Source organism: Argiope bruennichi, chromosome 3 (genome assembly GCF_947563725.1).
Source record: "Argiope bruennichi chromosome 3, qqArgBrue1.1, whole genome shotgun sequence".
In the NCBI taxonomy this organism is placed as follows: Eukaryota; Metazoa; Arthropoda; class Arachnida; order Araneae; family Araneidae; genus Argiope; species Argiope bruennichi.
The window spans coordinates 101,187,811-101,202,780 of record NC_079153.1 but is presented as its reverse complement, the minus strand read 5'-3'; the positions used below and the strand labels follow the sequence as shown (position 1 = coordinate 101,202,780).

General features: G+C 25.4%; 2 protein-coding genes across 3 annotated transcripts; one reads left to right on the top strand and one right to left on the bottom strand.

Annotated features, from left to right (window-relative positions):
* Positions 1-728: 728 nt before the first annotated feature.
* On the bottom strand, positions 729-6,535 carry LOC129962475 (phenylalanine--tRNA ligase, mitochondrial-like). The gene is made up of 5 exons (XM_056076207.1): positions 5,898-6,535; positions 4,601-4,760; positions 4,004-4,135; positions 3,024-3,184; positions 729-1,060 (listed from the first exon to the last, which is right to left on the bottom strand). Exons 1-5 carry the CDS (start codon positions 6,492-6,494, stop codon positions 776-778), a joined length of 1,335 nt encoding a protein of 444 aa, XP_055932182.1. The 5' UTR covers positions 6,495-6,535; the 3' UTR covers positions 729-775.
* Positions 6,536-6,761: 226 nt separating this feature from the next.
* On the top strand, positions 6,762-14,414 carry LOC129963597 (LYR motif-containing protein 4B-like). 2 transcript variants are annotated; one of them, XM_056078065.1, is made up of 4 exons: positions 6,762-6,871; positions 9,806-9,926; positions 12,675-12,763; positions 14,077-14,414. In XM_056078065.1, the coding sequence occupies exons 1-4, from the start codon at positions 6,789-6,791 to the stop codon at positions 14,081-14,083; spliced, it is 300 nt and encodes a 99-aa protein (XP_055934040.1). In that variant the 5' UTR covers positions 6,762-6,788; the 3' UTR covers positions 14,084-14,414. The 2 variants fall into 2 exon arrangements, with proteins under 2 accessions (XP_055934040.1, XP_055934041.1); XM_056078066.1 differs by lacking the exon at positions 12,675-12,763 and having other exon boundaries at positions 6,774-6,871.
* Positions 14,415-14,970: the final 556 nt, after the last annotated feature.

Genomic DNA, 14,970 nt, shown 5'->3' with positions numbered 1-14,970 from the left:
GTTGAACTGGGCATATTTGATTCTGAAAATGCTGAAATCCACATTCCCAAAAAAGTGTGTAAAGTCTAAAACTTTGCTCACATTCAAAAAGACTTTTCTTTGACCAGGAAATCTGGTAGCATATCAGGCAAACTATCTTATTAAAAAGCAATGATGAATTATTGATTGTATTTTAATATTTTCTTCACAGGAATTTGTCAGTAATGCTCAATTAAATAAGTTCAACACTGTATATGATTTAAAAGATTTTTTATTTACTTTTGAAAATAAACATTAAAAGTTTGAAAGATACATTTTGAAGTTTGATTTGTCAGCAATAAAACTCTTTCATATATGAATAGATGGATACCTTATTATCAAATCTCATCCCAAGCAGAAGAAGAATGCTCTTTTTGTAAGACAAGAAAATCCAATTGTAGAATTTGCAAATAAATTAAAAAACTTAAGTTTTCTTTTGTGTAAATTTGTAAAATTTAGAAACAATTGTAAAATTATACTAATTAATATAATAATGTTTTAGGATTTTTTTAGCCTTCTTTTTAAATATGTGGTAGTTTTTTTTAATCTGTAGAATAGCTTGAATAAAAATAGGAGAAAAAAATCACACATATTTAGCAATATATAACAAATATTCTAATGTAATAAGAATTATTAAAAATGAATTTTGTAAACTAAATGTCAGTTAAGAAAGGAAAAAAAGCAACGATTTATATAGGAAGACATCACACTTGATTATGTAAATTTAATTATTTACAAAACAATTTTGTAGGAGTTTTCAACGTATTTCTACATTTAGATTCTTTATAGCAGCAGCTTCTATTTGTTTATGAATTTCATTGACTTCTTTTTGGGCTAAAGTACGTTCCATATGTCTGTATATTATTCTATATGTATAACTTTGCCTTTTCTTTTTAGGATGAAAAAACTCATCTATTTTATGAACTTGTTCAATAATTTCTCCACCAATACCTCTGGCTATATCAAAGAAGTCATTTGGATGATAGTCACTTGGCACCCAAAAAGATATGTCATTGATACACTGTGGGAACTTGCTTATTTCCTAAATTTGGAAAAAAAAAAATTGAAAAAAATTTATAAATATTATGTAATTTTATAAATATATTTTAATGACATTTTGAACTTTTAAAATGAAATTACAATGTGAGTTCCATATCTTGAAATTTATGGATTTAAACTCTTGTCCTAAATAGATGATTTTTAAGATGTCAAGAATTTTCAGCACTTATGTCCCATGACTATGAGGTATGTCAAAAATTCTTTGAGCAATTATTTTGCATCTAGTATTTTTGGAAAATTAAATATAGTGTAAAAATTCAACTTGGATTGTGTGAAAGTTATTAATTTGATGAATAAGTCATTATTAATTTGATGAGTAATACTGTGAAAATCACAATGACAACTTTAAATAATAGTTATCGTATCTTATATATAATTTAAATAACAAATGAAAAAAAAAAAAGAGATGCGAATTTATGAGCAAAGCAGTTATAGAAGTTGTTACTAATTAAAAAAAGAATAAAAATATTATAGAAATACTTAACTAATTTCAATTGTCTATTTGATTAAGTTTTTGCAGTTTCAAATGATAAAGGGATCAACTAAAACTTTTCTTTCATGACAGAAAAGATGACAAACCACAAATATAATGCTGTTTTAGTGATATTGTATTATGAAATTTTTAAATCAATGAAAGAATTAATATACTGAATCTAGAGATCGACACCACTACTCTTTTTTATAACAAAAATATTCATCATAGATTAAAACTGATATGCAAATTTCCATTTCAAACTTGGACATATCTTAATAATATATAAATCCATCAGTAAAAGAATTAACTTTCCTTCATCAATTTTACAAAATACATATACAAGGACTGTAATAAGAAAATAATTTGTAATTGAATATGTGTGCTGACATGGAGTATATATAGCTAATATGCAAAGAAGGTATAAGCAACAAATATGCAAAAAACTTAAAAAAAAAAAAAATCTTGAAAATAGTTTCAACTTTTTTAAAGAGTGCCTTAAAGTATAACTACTACTACTAATAAAAGATTAATAGCATCAATGCATGTATTAAAAAATAAAAAAATCTACTGAATTTTACACATATTTCCAACAGCAACTCAACCTAAATTCCAGATTTTCATTAAAATCAATTGTACATTTAAAATCATACACTTTATAGAAAAAAAATAATGCAAGCTAAATCTAGTAACTGTGGTAGCCAAAAAATAAATCTACACAGTCCAATGCAATACGGGTCGCAAATAATACTGAAATAATTTTTAATAGTGTAAGGTCATTTTTTTTTGAAACAGTTACACTATATCACACAGGAGAAACAATATAAAAATCTTTGGCAAGATATCCAATAGAAAGATGCCCTACATGGTGCCATTCTATATATTTAGTCAACATGTTTGTTGTCATTTTGAAATATGTTCAAAATTGTTTTATGAAGCTCACAAGACAATTGAGACAATATGGCATTGAACAAAGTAAAAGTATGGTTTAATTTAAATGAGCTCAGGAATCTGTGCCATACTCAGTTCAGGTACTTCCTTTTGTGCTATTTATATCATCACACATTGAAAGGGGAGAAGTCTGGGTGGATGTGCTTCCAAAATTTCCAAATGTATAAAATACAACTTTATTAGTAATTGCATCATCATTGCCTTTATACTCAAAATGTATTATGCACACAAATGGCACAATATAATATGATAAATTAAATCTTTCTATCTACTTGTCTTTACACAGCCAAATATTTTATGATTCCATTGACACTGCATTACTAGTTATTTAATAAAAATAAACAATTCTTTGTTTTATGTTTTTAGAATTTAGACATTTTTATATTTATCATCAACAATTAAGTACTGATGGCTGAACTGCCAGCTATCACTATAGGAGTCTTAATAAAAGATTACTGATTGAAACAGAATAGTAATTCAAAATGATTTTGATGTTAAAAATAATAGACACACATACACATACCTTATATTTGATGGGTGTATCAATATCATTTACATCAAACTGACTTAAAAATCCAGAATCTTGACTCCAAAATAACCTGACATCAGGAATATTATACAAGGTCATAGCCAATCTTTCTAATCCTATTCCAAATGCCCAACCAATTTTTTCATTTGCACCAGCTAATAAAGACAAATTAGTTTATTAAAAGAATAAGGAAGATAAAACAGAAGAATCGGGCACAAGTTTCTTTCAAAGGGGGGAGGGGAATCCAAGCCAAACTTATCAAAACTTGCCAAGATTTAAAATATCATGAAAAATTAAAAAAAATAAATAAATAATAATGTATTTGGCAACTTATTGTCTTAAAAAGTTGCAATGCCCTTTGTTGCCATGTACCTGATTCTCCGTAAGGACAAAAATAATCCTTCTAATAAAAGTAATTTGTTTATCTTGCATTCCATTTTATATTTGAAAATAATGATCTTAATATTTCCTTATGATATAATATTTTATAATATCAACATAATAGTCTTAATAATGAAAAAATTAATCAAATATGTGCAAAATTTATTACAAATGACATTTTTTATGTAAAATAAACTATAAAATAATGAAAAAATAAAATTTTACATTTTTATATACATTATTAAAAAATAGGAATTATTAAATCAGTTATTAGGAAGAATATAAATGCAACAGTTTGAAAGAATATTTTAATTATTTAATATAATGTATTTTAAAATTAGAGTAAAATTATTTTTCAGTATGAAAAAATAAATTTTATGTATTTTCAAAATAACAAAGTTCCAATTCTTATTTATTACCAGATTATATTTTACCAGAGATATTTATAAAATTAACTAATTATGGAAAATTTAAGTTCATTTTTATCTTGCAAATATTTGAGCTTGTGCTAGTTACATGATAAAAAAGAAAGTGCAAAGAATTTCACAACAACAACAAAAAATATTTTTAAAAACATCTTCAGGTACTAATACCTTTATTTAAAATTTCTTGTTCCATTATTCCACATCCAAGAATTTCAATCCAATCACCTTCATGGAATATTTCCAGTTCCCAAGATGGATGAGTAAATGGAAAATATGATTCTGTCCATTTATATTCAATATCTGAAATAAATCAACCAGTTAAGTTTGTAAAAGTCATTTTCATAAGTTGTTTTAATAAAAATAATCATTTCTTATTTTTATACTCATTGTTTTTTTTTTTTTTTTTTTTTTTTTAAAATCTTACTCCAAGTTCAAAAATTTAATATTTTAATAATTTTAGGCATTTTTTCCCTGATTAATAATGCAAAGTTGACATAAACTATTTTTTATTTTTATATGTATCTAATAACTTAATTAATTATTGACTGTCCCATGTTTTATTTATTTTGTTTTAAATATCAATGAATTTGACTTGGAAAAAGTGGGAGAAGTCAAAATTTATGTCTAAAATATAACACAAAAAATGAATGTTATTTCAAACAAAAATTAAAACATTTTGATAGAATTTTTTTTTTAGACTATATATCAATTTTTTAAAATCTTAATTGAAGGGAAAAAGAAATACCAAATGAAGCAAAATCTTACCTCTTCCAAATAATCTCTTCATCAAACCAATCAAACAATTTTTTAAATCTCTTTCCATCAATTTGACTGCTTCTAGTGTATGACAAGCTTGTTTCTCAGGCTTTCTAACATCTTTTTCAAATACTTTAATTTCATCATTTGATGGCACAAAGCTACGGACCTGATATATATAAAAAAGATCAAATCAATAAGAAAAAGAAGTAAAAAATTATGAATTTAAAGAAACAGAACCTTACAATAAAAAGTTTATATAATGTATATTAATTTAAAATCAACAGTTTAAACTATATATTATCATTAACTTATATATATATATCAGGTTATAAGAATATTAAAACTTCTCTTATAACAATGATTTGGTAGGTAAAAAAATAAAATTGTGCTTTTGTTTCTTCTGAAGGCTCTAAAAGATAAAGTTCATAATTTCTTTTATCTACTTGTTGAGATTCAGAGTTGCTATTTTACTTCGCTCTTATCGAGTAATTAACAAGACAGTTGAACGATTTGAGTAGAGACTGATTAACCAGTGATGAAGAAAAATAAAAACCCTAATTATTTATTAGTACAGCAACAGCTGTATCATCCTGTAAATGAGATTAAAATTTCACTGGCATAGTATCTGCAGTCCTTCTAGAGAAAAGGTTCAAATTTTATTAAAGGAGATACCAGCAACATGTTCTGAAAATTGAACTTAACTCAGCAACAACCAAATTATGTATAAAAAACAATAAGTTGGTAAATGGTCCCGCATTTTATGATATAAGATCATTGCATTTGGTTTACATTTTAAATGCAGTCATATTTCCAATTTCATAATAGCATTTATGTTTAGTGAAACTGCTTTTAAGCTCACAGTACTTATTTTCTTTCAAGAGATATTTAACTGTAGCTTAAAATTTAGAATCTTAAATGAATTTTTTTTTTATTATTCTACAATGATTAGCACGTTGCATTTTATTCCTTAACACTATAATGAATATATTATTCAAACAAAAGAAACATGGAAGAAATTATGAATTCAATAACTTTTGATTAAATTCATATAGTCTGCAAGCACTCCATTATTGAGAGTAATAGCTAATAAGTGCTAGTATAGTATCAGCATGCCAATGATTAATCACCAAGAATGTCATGTTGTTTTATTCTCATGTTTGCCAATGACATGCGATTACATCTATAGTTTACTGGGAATTAATGAAAATATACATTTAATATTATAAATATATACAAATACAATTAACCAGTTTCATAATGATTCAAGAAAATGATAATTAAAAGTATTAAATGATTTGAAAACCTCATGGGGTGAAAGAAGACGAACTGCTTCACATTGATGAAATACTGGATAGTGCTTTGAGTCAATTTCATCTCTTCTATACACATCTCCTATAATTACAAAATGATCTAATCCACTTTTAATTAATTCTTTTTGATGAGCAGAAGTATGTGTCCTCAATAAAAATTCAGCATTTAAATAATAAGTGTCAGTTTTTTTTCGGCTAGGATGGTCTTTGGGTATTAACAAACTATCGAAATTTTGTTCAACAGCTACTGCAGGTGGAAGATCGTCGTAGACTGAAAATAATGGATTACCAGCCCGATTTAAAAAACTTCCATACATGTAGCGCATAATTCTTCGCTTTACTAAATATAATGGGTGATTTTTAACAGAATGTAACTTTCTAGAAACATAAGACAAAATGTGTGGTGTGACATTAGTGTACTCATCTCGTAAATAATTATTTCCACAAATTGAAACTGAATCACTTTCTTTTAATTCTGGTTTATTACACTGATTTAATTTAGAAGTACTTAAATTTCTAATAAAATATTCCGATCGTAAAACATTCTTTCTAGCTAATGTTTTGATCGGCGTTATAAAATGTGACCACATTGTTACATGTAAACAAACAAACCAAACAGTTTCCGATTGGTTTTTCCTGAAACACCTGAAAGAAGTAGTTAAAGTTTTTACAGTAATTAAAAATAATGGATAATCAGATTTACGATTTTATCTGTTTTCATGAAAACGTTCATAATTATTAAAGAAAAAGTATTTTGTTTTTAAAAATAGGTTTTAAGTAACAACAGAAAAAAAATGTGAAATGCAAAATTGTTTCAGATTGTAAAATAGATTAGAGAACTTTTCTTTGCAGCGAAACTGGCAATTGCAAATCATTATTTATAAATGGCGACTCGCAGTAGGCAAGTTTTGCGGCTTTATAAAGATTTACTTCGGGAAGCCGAAAAATTCCCTAGTTATATGTATAGGTAAGATAATAATTTAAAAAATGGTTTATTTTAACATTTCTTGAGAATTTTTGCTTTTAAAACTATATTGTGAGCTCTTTCAGCATTGAGTTTTTCTGGATTGTTATCTTAGTGTATTTTCTTTTATGAGATGTTTGATGATTCTAATTTTAATTCTGTTTACATGAAATTCTGCTTATCTTTGCGTATAATATTTCGGTTACATCAACATGCCCTTCATTTCTTCTAGATATGTCTGTAGATGGTCGAATTTTTCATGTGAATTCTAACCTTAATTTCATTTTGTTTCTCAATCCTACTACTGTGCACATTTACACAGTGAATATTATATAGTACTGAACTTTTCTAATGAATATCTGGATGCTAAATAATTGTTCTAATAATAGTTAAAAACTGAGCCACAACATTGTTAATAATATTCTAGTGAATTTTATTTTGATTAACCATGTTCACATTAAAATGACGTATATTGAGCTATGCAGACTTTCCTGTATATTAATATGTATAATACTTAACCATAAAATAAGCTGGATTAAAAAAAAATTTCATCATACTCTAAGGTGTTTTAGGTTGCTTGTAAGGGTGAATTAGAAACCTTTTCTGCTTTATGGGCATTAAATTATATCTTGAATCATATCCATTCCTATTATCTAGTTAAAATAGAATTCAGTTGAAATGATTTTTTCCTCTTTAATCTGTGATCTAAATATTTACAGATTGTCTGTAAATGTTTATATGTCTTGAGAGTTTTTCTGAAGTTAGAAAAGTACATTATAGACAACAAATCATACAGCAAGCATATCTTTAGTATTGTAAGGATAGATATCAGTCTGTTATTTATTCTCCTAAATTTTTGTATTTACAATTCCATTTGCAGTCCCGTGAATTTAGAAAGAATTGAAGGAATACACTGTATCTCCTCAACAAAACAAATCTGTACTTATTAATGTTTTTGGATAATTGATTTTTCAATAATCTAGAAAATTGTTGTTTTTATAAGACTTACATAATTGTTTTGCTTTTAATATTAATATGCATTAAATGATGCTTTCAAGCTGTAAAAATCTGAGTGGAGGAAAATTAGCAAAGCTTTTGGAACCAAAAGTAAAATAAGTTAAATGAAATTCAGCCCTTGATAAAGCCTTTCAAATCTTGTAGTTTAAGCCCAGAGACAGACAGTCCTTATAAACCATCTTAGAATCGGTAATGCAAGATTGACGCGTAAGAAGCATCTATTAAATTCAGAATACGTACCTATTTGTTCACATTGTCATTATCCCCTTTGAATTAAACATATTTTTGTACAATGCTCAAGTTTTAACATATGTAGACAAAACCAATTTCGCAATAATAAAACTCAATTAAAAGACTTGCTGGGAGATAATTCACATCAAAACTTATTTTATTTTTTGATAAGCTTATTTGAGTTCTTTTCCCATTTTTCCAAAGTTGCTTTTTAGCTTTTTGTCTCTTTGAAATGTATTGCAAATTTGGAAAGCTTTTTCAAATCATGTCTTTGGTGCAGAATGGTCAAATATTGTTTTTGCACCATAAAACCAAACCAAATCATAACAAATGAGGTATTTGAGGCTTGGAATTTTATTTATTTATTTTTGTCCTGATCATACATGACTTTAAAATGTGACATAAATGAGCTGTTGTTTTGTGTACTCCCCAATTATGTGTGTTCAAGTTTGGAAAACAAAACAAAAAAACTCTTCATATTGAAATTTCTTATTTATGGAATAAGTGACTAATTTGATATGTATTTTGTCCATTTTTGTATCTAACATAAAAGTAGCAATATCTTTTGTGTGATTTAATTGTATCCATGTTTTGTATCTCATATTCAACACAGCAGAAGCAAATTTTGTTAAATGAAGGTGTTTTTTTTTTAAAGTAATTTTTATTAAGAATTTTAAGCTAACCTGAAGGATTATATGTATAAATTAGTAAATAAAAATTACTGGAATGTCATATTTTGCACTGTAAATCTGTAATTTTTAAATAATCTTGCGTCTTGGAGTAATAGTAAATTGTGAGAAATTTGACTTTCCTTCCTTATCTATATATAAATATATTTAATTATGTCTACTGATAATTATATTTTATTTTTTATAATTTTTTTATAATTTATATTAATTATTATTTTGTTATAATGCCATCTTGTCAATACATTTAATATTGATAGTTATTGAGATAGTTTATTCATTGGTAGAACTCTATAGTTTTAGATGTCTTATTTATTCACATTATTAAGAGCCAAATTATTTATCCATATTGTTATAGAGATAATATATATTTTATGTGTTCTTTTTGTTATGAAGTTTTACTTATAGCATTGAAAGGAAAATATAACATTTTTTTTACAGATTTTTTAAAAATTTATTTCATTTATAATATTTTTTTGAGCTCTATTTTTATTTGAGATTTATATCCTAACTATTGTATTATCAGTAGCAATAAGTAACAGTTCTATGAATCCCTCAATAAAGAATTATGGTCAGATGAATAACCAAGTTTGTAAATCTTGATCATAGGTTTGAATAATCATAGTTTTATTTCATCCATTTTTGCTTTTATTTCCTTCTTACCTCAAATATTTGAAGAGAAATATTAATTCTTTTTATATAACACCTAAAATAGTTTTCCAATATGTATGATTATTGGGAATTGGCTGATATTAGAGATTTGTACTAGTCACTCTATAGAGTGAAATTAGTGGCAATTTTTATAGATAACTAAGCATATATGATTTGTCCTAGATTTTTAAAATCTAATATAATATTAGCAACTTTTCAAACTTGGTTTATTTAATTATATGTTTATAAGATTCATACATGATGCACTGTATTATATTTTTATTTCATGGCTATAATTTTCACAACTGAAAATGATTTTGTCTTAAAGGATTTTATTTTTATTGCATTTCAGAACATACTCTCTACGGCGAATCAAAGATGCCTTCCGAGAGCACAAAGCAGAAACTGATTATGAGAAAATAGATGATCTTATTACATATGGAAATGCTAATTTAGATATAATAAAACGTCAGGTATATATTTTTGAGTAGATTTTTTTTTTAAAAAAAATCTATGAATCATAAAATATATGTCTTGCAAAATGAAAGGTTTTGTTGCAGTTTGCTGAATCTTATTAATATAGTGTAACTTTAACACATTATGGATGGAATTGTGATTTAAAATATATCTTTATATATATTTGTATTCACTTTTCATTGCATATGTTTTAAAAACAATCTTTCTGATTGAGTAATATTACTTATGATAAAATGTAATTTATTAACTTATAATGTTTTATTATACAAAGTTGTTTTCAGAAATTTTTTATGATTAATAATGTTTAAACATATAATGTGTATATCAGAAAATGCTTACTATTTTGAAATAAAAATTAATCGAATAGTTTCCTGCTCTTAAAGAAATATTTTTGATGACAGCTATGATATCTGTTTTTGACAGTTTTATTATATAATAATTTCAGTGCCTAAAGGTCCTTTCAAATTCTATGACTCAGCAAAATAGCTGCCTTCTCTGAGGAATGTATATCCTTCATTTACAATTATTGAACAATTGCTATGATTAATCTTGTAAAAACTTGCCAAAGGCTACAATTCTATGATTAATGCATTGCCCACAGTAAAAAAATTGTGGTCTTAAAGTTAACTTTCTCTGGGAAAAAATTTAAGTATGATTCAATTGAAGAAATTATGTATAATTTAAACATGATTAGTTATTATTGTAACTAAACAAATTGTATTGAAGGGATTTTTCTCTAAATAATTAGATACTGATATTATTATTTTGAAAAACTGTTGTTTCTTGCTTGGAATAATGATTAATGCAATTAATGGTGAAGAGCACTGAGTTCTTCAATGCCTATCACTAAGCAATCTCTTTTTTTTTCTCTTAATTTTACATTGTAAAATTTATAGGTCGTGTTTTGTTTCATTTTTTGTGGGGCACTTAATTTTTTTATTCACTGTCGGATGGTTTTAATAGACTTATCTTTGTCCAATTCTTTATGCATCATTTCTTGTTATTCTTGTTCTTTAAATCTCTTTCTTCAATATCTAAAGGTTCTTTACTCCCAATTGCTTTTTCAATTTATGTGTTATTTTTGACTTTATTATTAATATGGCAACATATCTGATACTCTACAATTTACCATATATGAATGAAATTCTGGTATTGAATATATGAAATGAAAACAATTAAAATAGCACATATATGCAAATCTGCACTCAGAAAATATTTCTTGTGTCCTATTTTATGATACCTTAAACTTATAGCTTTTATTTTAAATGAAATAGCAAAGATGCACCTCAGCAGGTAATTTACCTCTCAAGCTACCCTATTATGTAGGGTAAGTTGAAAGGTAAATGTGAGCATTTAATCACTAACTAATTTAACATTCATAAAGCCCCCATTGTTAGTGATTCTAGTGATAAAATTTTATATTGATGTCGTGTTTCTTTGACTGCAGTCTTGAGAAATGCTTGCTACGATGTTATTATCCCACATGTTCTTTCAGAAATATAAATACATTCTTTTGTGCATAGAAAGTACATTTAATTAGAAAATATTTATTTATTTAATGTTCTAATTGATTATTTTTTTAAATACATTCAAACAGTTTGATAATCCAAAAACATATATTTAAAGGTAATAGGTGCTAATATCTAGGAATGTAAGTAAAAGGGTGAAGTATCAAATGCTATAATTCCTTGATAAAATGCATTATTTTTGTATACGGAAAATGTTATAAACATAAATTAATAGGATATATGATAGTGGTCTATTGTCATACTGGAGTGTTTTATTTTGATTTAACTAGATTTTAAATGATTTAATGTAAAAATATTTTTTTTTAAATACTATGTCAGTTTCTTTTCTTTTTTTTCTTTACTTTTTTTTAAAGCTTCTTTCTTATTGCAACATTTTAAAAAAGAATACCTGGTGCAGTATCATTTTTAATTTTACCTCCCTTTCAATCAATATGTTGAAGGATTTTGTATTTGATCAAAACTGTGTGAAAAAGTATTTTCAAATTTGATATGTCAGTCTATGACAAATCATAAATTCTAAAAATATTTAAGTTTTTGAAAAAAAAAGTTTAGTTTTTAAAAATGTTTGAAATGAATTACATAACTTCTGCACTGTTTCATGAAAACTTTGATCTCTAGAAATTCTAGTAATTTAACTTTTAATCAAAGAATAGTTAGTCTTCTTATTTATAAAAAAATTTGAGCATATTATTTTAATCTATATTTTTTAGGTGTGAAATACTGAAATTGAATTTCAATTATGTACTTAAATGGAGTTTAAAGTAAATTATTTAAAATATTTAATATAATTTATTTTCCATTATAATTAGGGAATGCAAGATTAATCAAAAGTTTCATTAAAAATATTTTTCTAGCTGTGATTGTCTTTCTGCTGTATAATCATTAATAATAATAATAATAAAAAAATGTTATTGCAATGGTTAAGTTCAGTGAATTTTATATAATCCCATTGGCTTTATTTTTATGTGCTGTTATTGAATTTAGAGTTAGGTATTAGATATGAGCATTAATTTCCCTCCCCTATTTTGTTTTAAAACTATCTTCCACTACCCCCAAATTTTCTTTCCTTTTTTTTTTTTCAAGTAAATTTTTAATTGATAAACAAATTTATACTTTAGTTGTTTCTTTTGAAGTCAAAGATATATTGAGTATTAGTTTCAAAAACAGTGTACATGAAATGTGTTTCTTAGTGACACTGATATCTTCCATTTTCAGAGAGAAATTTTTGCTCTTGTGAAAAGCAGTAAAAAAAGTGGTAATTCATATTTTTTTTGGAATAAAGAAGAAAAGTTGGGCAAACTAAAGTAAGCTGTGATGAAACAGTTGGGTCCATCATTTTAGGTTTAAAAAAGCTTTTTATTGAAAATGTAGTCATTTGAAATTTTCGGTGATATGTTTTAGCCATTTGAATTTTTATTTTGGCAATTCTTTAAATGTTAAATTTAAGTTTTTTAAAGGCTATAAATTCTGCTTCATGTACTTAAAGCATGTAATTTACATATATTTGAGTTCTATCGAAAGAATGGATCTTCTTTTGGCCAATTTTAACTTTGAAATCATAGAAAAACATGAATCAACGAAATTGAAATCTGATTCTTTGCTTAGTTTCTTTATCATTTCTCTTTGCTCTTTTCGTATTTTTTATTCCAAAGAATTTTGTTTAAACTTTCTTTTTATATTCAAATTATTATTTTTAAATAAGTTAATGTGTACTAAAGTAAGCATTATTTTATTTTGAAATGCATTATTTTATTTTGAAACAAAATTTTTGTTTTGTTTACATTGATTTCTATAATAAATTTTTGCAAAATTACATCTTCAGTTGAAAATAAAACAGAATTAAGTTCTATTGAAATATACTATATATTTTTTTCTGTATTTATGATTTTAAATTAAAGCCTAAATATGTTTCATATCAAAGAAACTCAGCTTTTGCATGGTTCAAGTTTTGCATGATATCTATTTTTTTTTTTTTTTTTGCATTACAACTCTAAATGATTTATTACCTTTATTCTGTAGTAGAGGCCAGCATAACCCAGTAAATAGAAGAGATTAGTTATCGAAATATTAAAGAATCAGTATTCATAACATATAATAGTTAAATTCAAGGTATTTTTTATTTTTCTGATTCTTCTTTACGATATGTTAATTGTGTTTTGGATTCTGAATAGTCTGATTTTCAATAATTTAGAAGAAGTAATCTCATTCAAATAATTCTCGTGGGAAAAAATATGAAATAGTTGTTATATCTACAACTTTTTATTGAAAATACTTCCAAGAATTGTTGTAAAAAATCAAATGAACTATCATCTGATTACCTAATACAAGATCATATTACTTTTATTGCTATTAAGGGAAGTAACATGGTTTCCATGTACTCTAAATCTTAGTAATTCAACTCTAAACTGAAGTCTATACAAGAATTTGTAGATAAAAAAAAAGATATTATAGGTTTTAAATATTGTAAGCTATGAATTTTTGACTAATTTTTTTACTCACTATTTTCAAATTCAGTGTGTTTTTGTTTTCTACTCCTTATAGATTTAAAAAAAAAAATTTTTTTAGTTGAACAGTGGGAAATATGAGTACCAACAATTGATTAAATTGAATTTTCCAGGTCGTGATTGGCCAGCTATACCGAGGACCTGAGACTGTGATAGAGAGACATCTGAAGTCAACCACTAAAGCAAAGCAATGAATTATATTAAATATCATGCTATTTGTAGATAATTTTTGTTATTGTTCACACATGTAAGCATTGTACTTACATTTCTATAAAAAAAATAACACATAGCTTTTTAAGCCATAGCTGTTTCATAAAATGCCTGAGTCTTCCGTTTACTGCATACATACTTTTTTGTATATATGTAGAAAAGACTGTTATGCTATGAAGGTTTTGTGTCCAATTTCATGTACACATATTTGCAATTAAAGTTTTTATTCATATGTTGCTAATTTCATTGAGTATTTTGTGTCTTAAAAAAAGTAAAATAAGTTTTGAGAAATGTGCCTTGTTAAAATTCTGAAATATATTGTGGTGTTTAATGAATAATGATTGTTTAATTCTCCCCCCCCCTATTTTTTAATTTTTTTTTTTATTTTGAAATATATATATAGTATAGAAGCTATTATTTGAGTTTATTGCAATATTTATAAAATATCCTCTGGAATTTTCAAAAATAGTTACAAAATTTCAATATCAATAGTTGGCCTTTAAGTCGTATAAATGGTTTTTCACCTTTCTTGTATTCTGTTCAAATGCAGATAATTTTTACTCATAGTATATATTTTTAAAGCATGAAATGATAAAATATTCTTAATATTTCAAAACTATAGTTAAATGCAAAAAAAGTTTGGTTACTTTCCTATAAAAGCTAATTTTTCTTGCCCGAAGTCTGTCAGATCAAAATAATTGGTTTCTGGAGGTTTAAAATTTCTTCACATTTGTAAGTATTGCAATCAAATCTCTAACTTATGAGATTCCATCATCCAACTTCAAAGCTTAGTTACA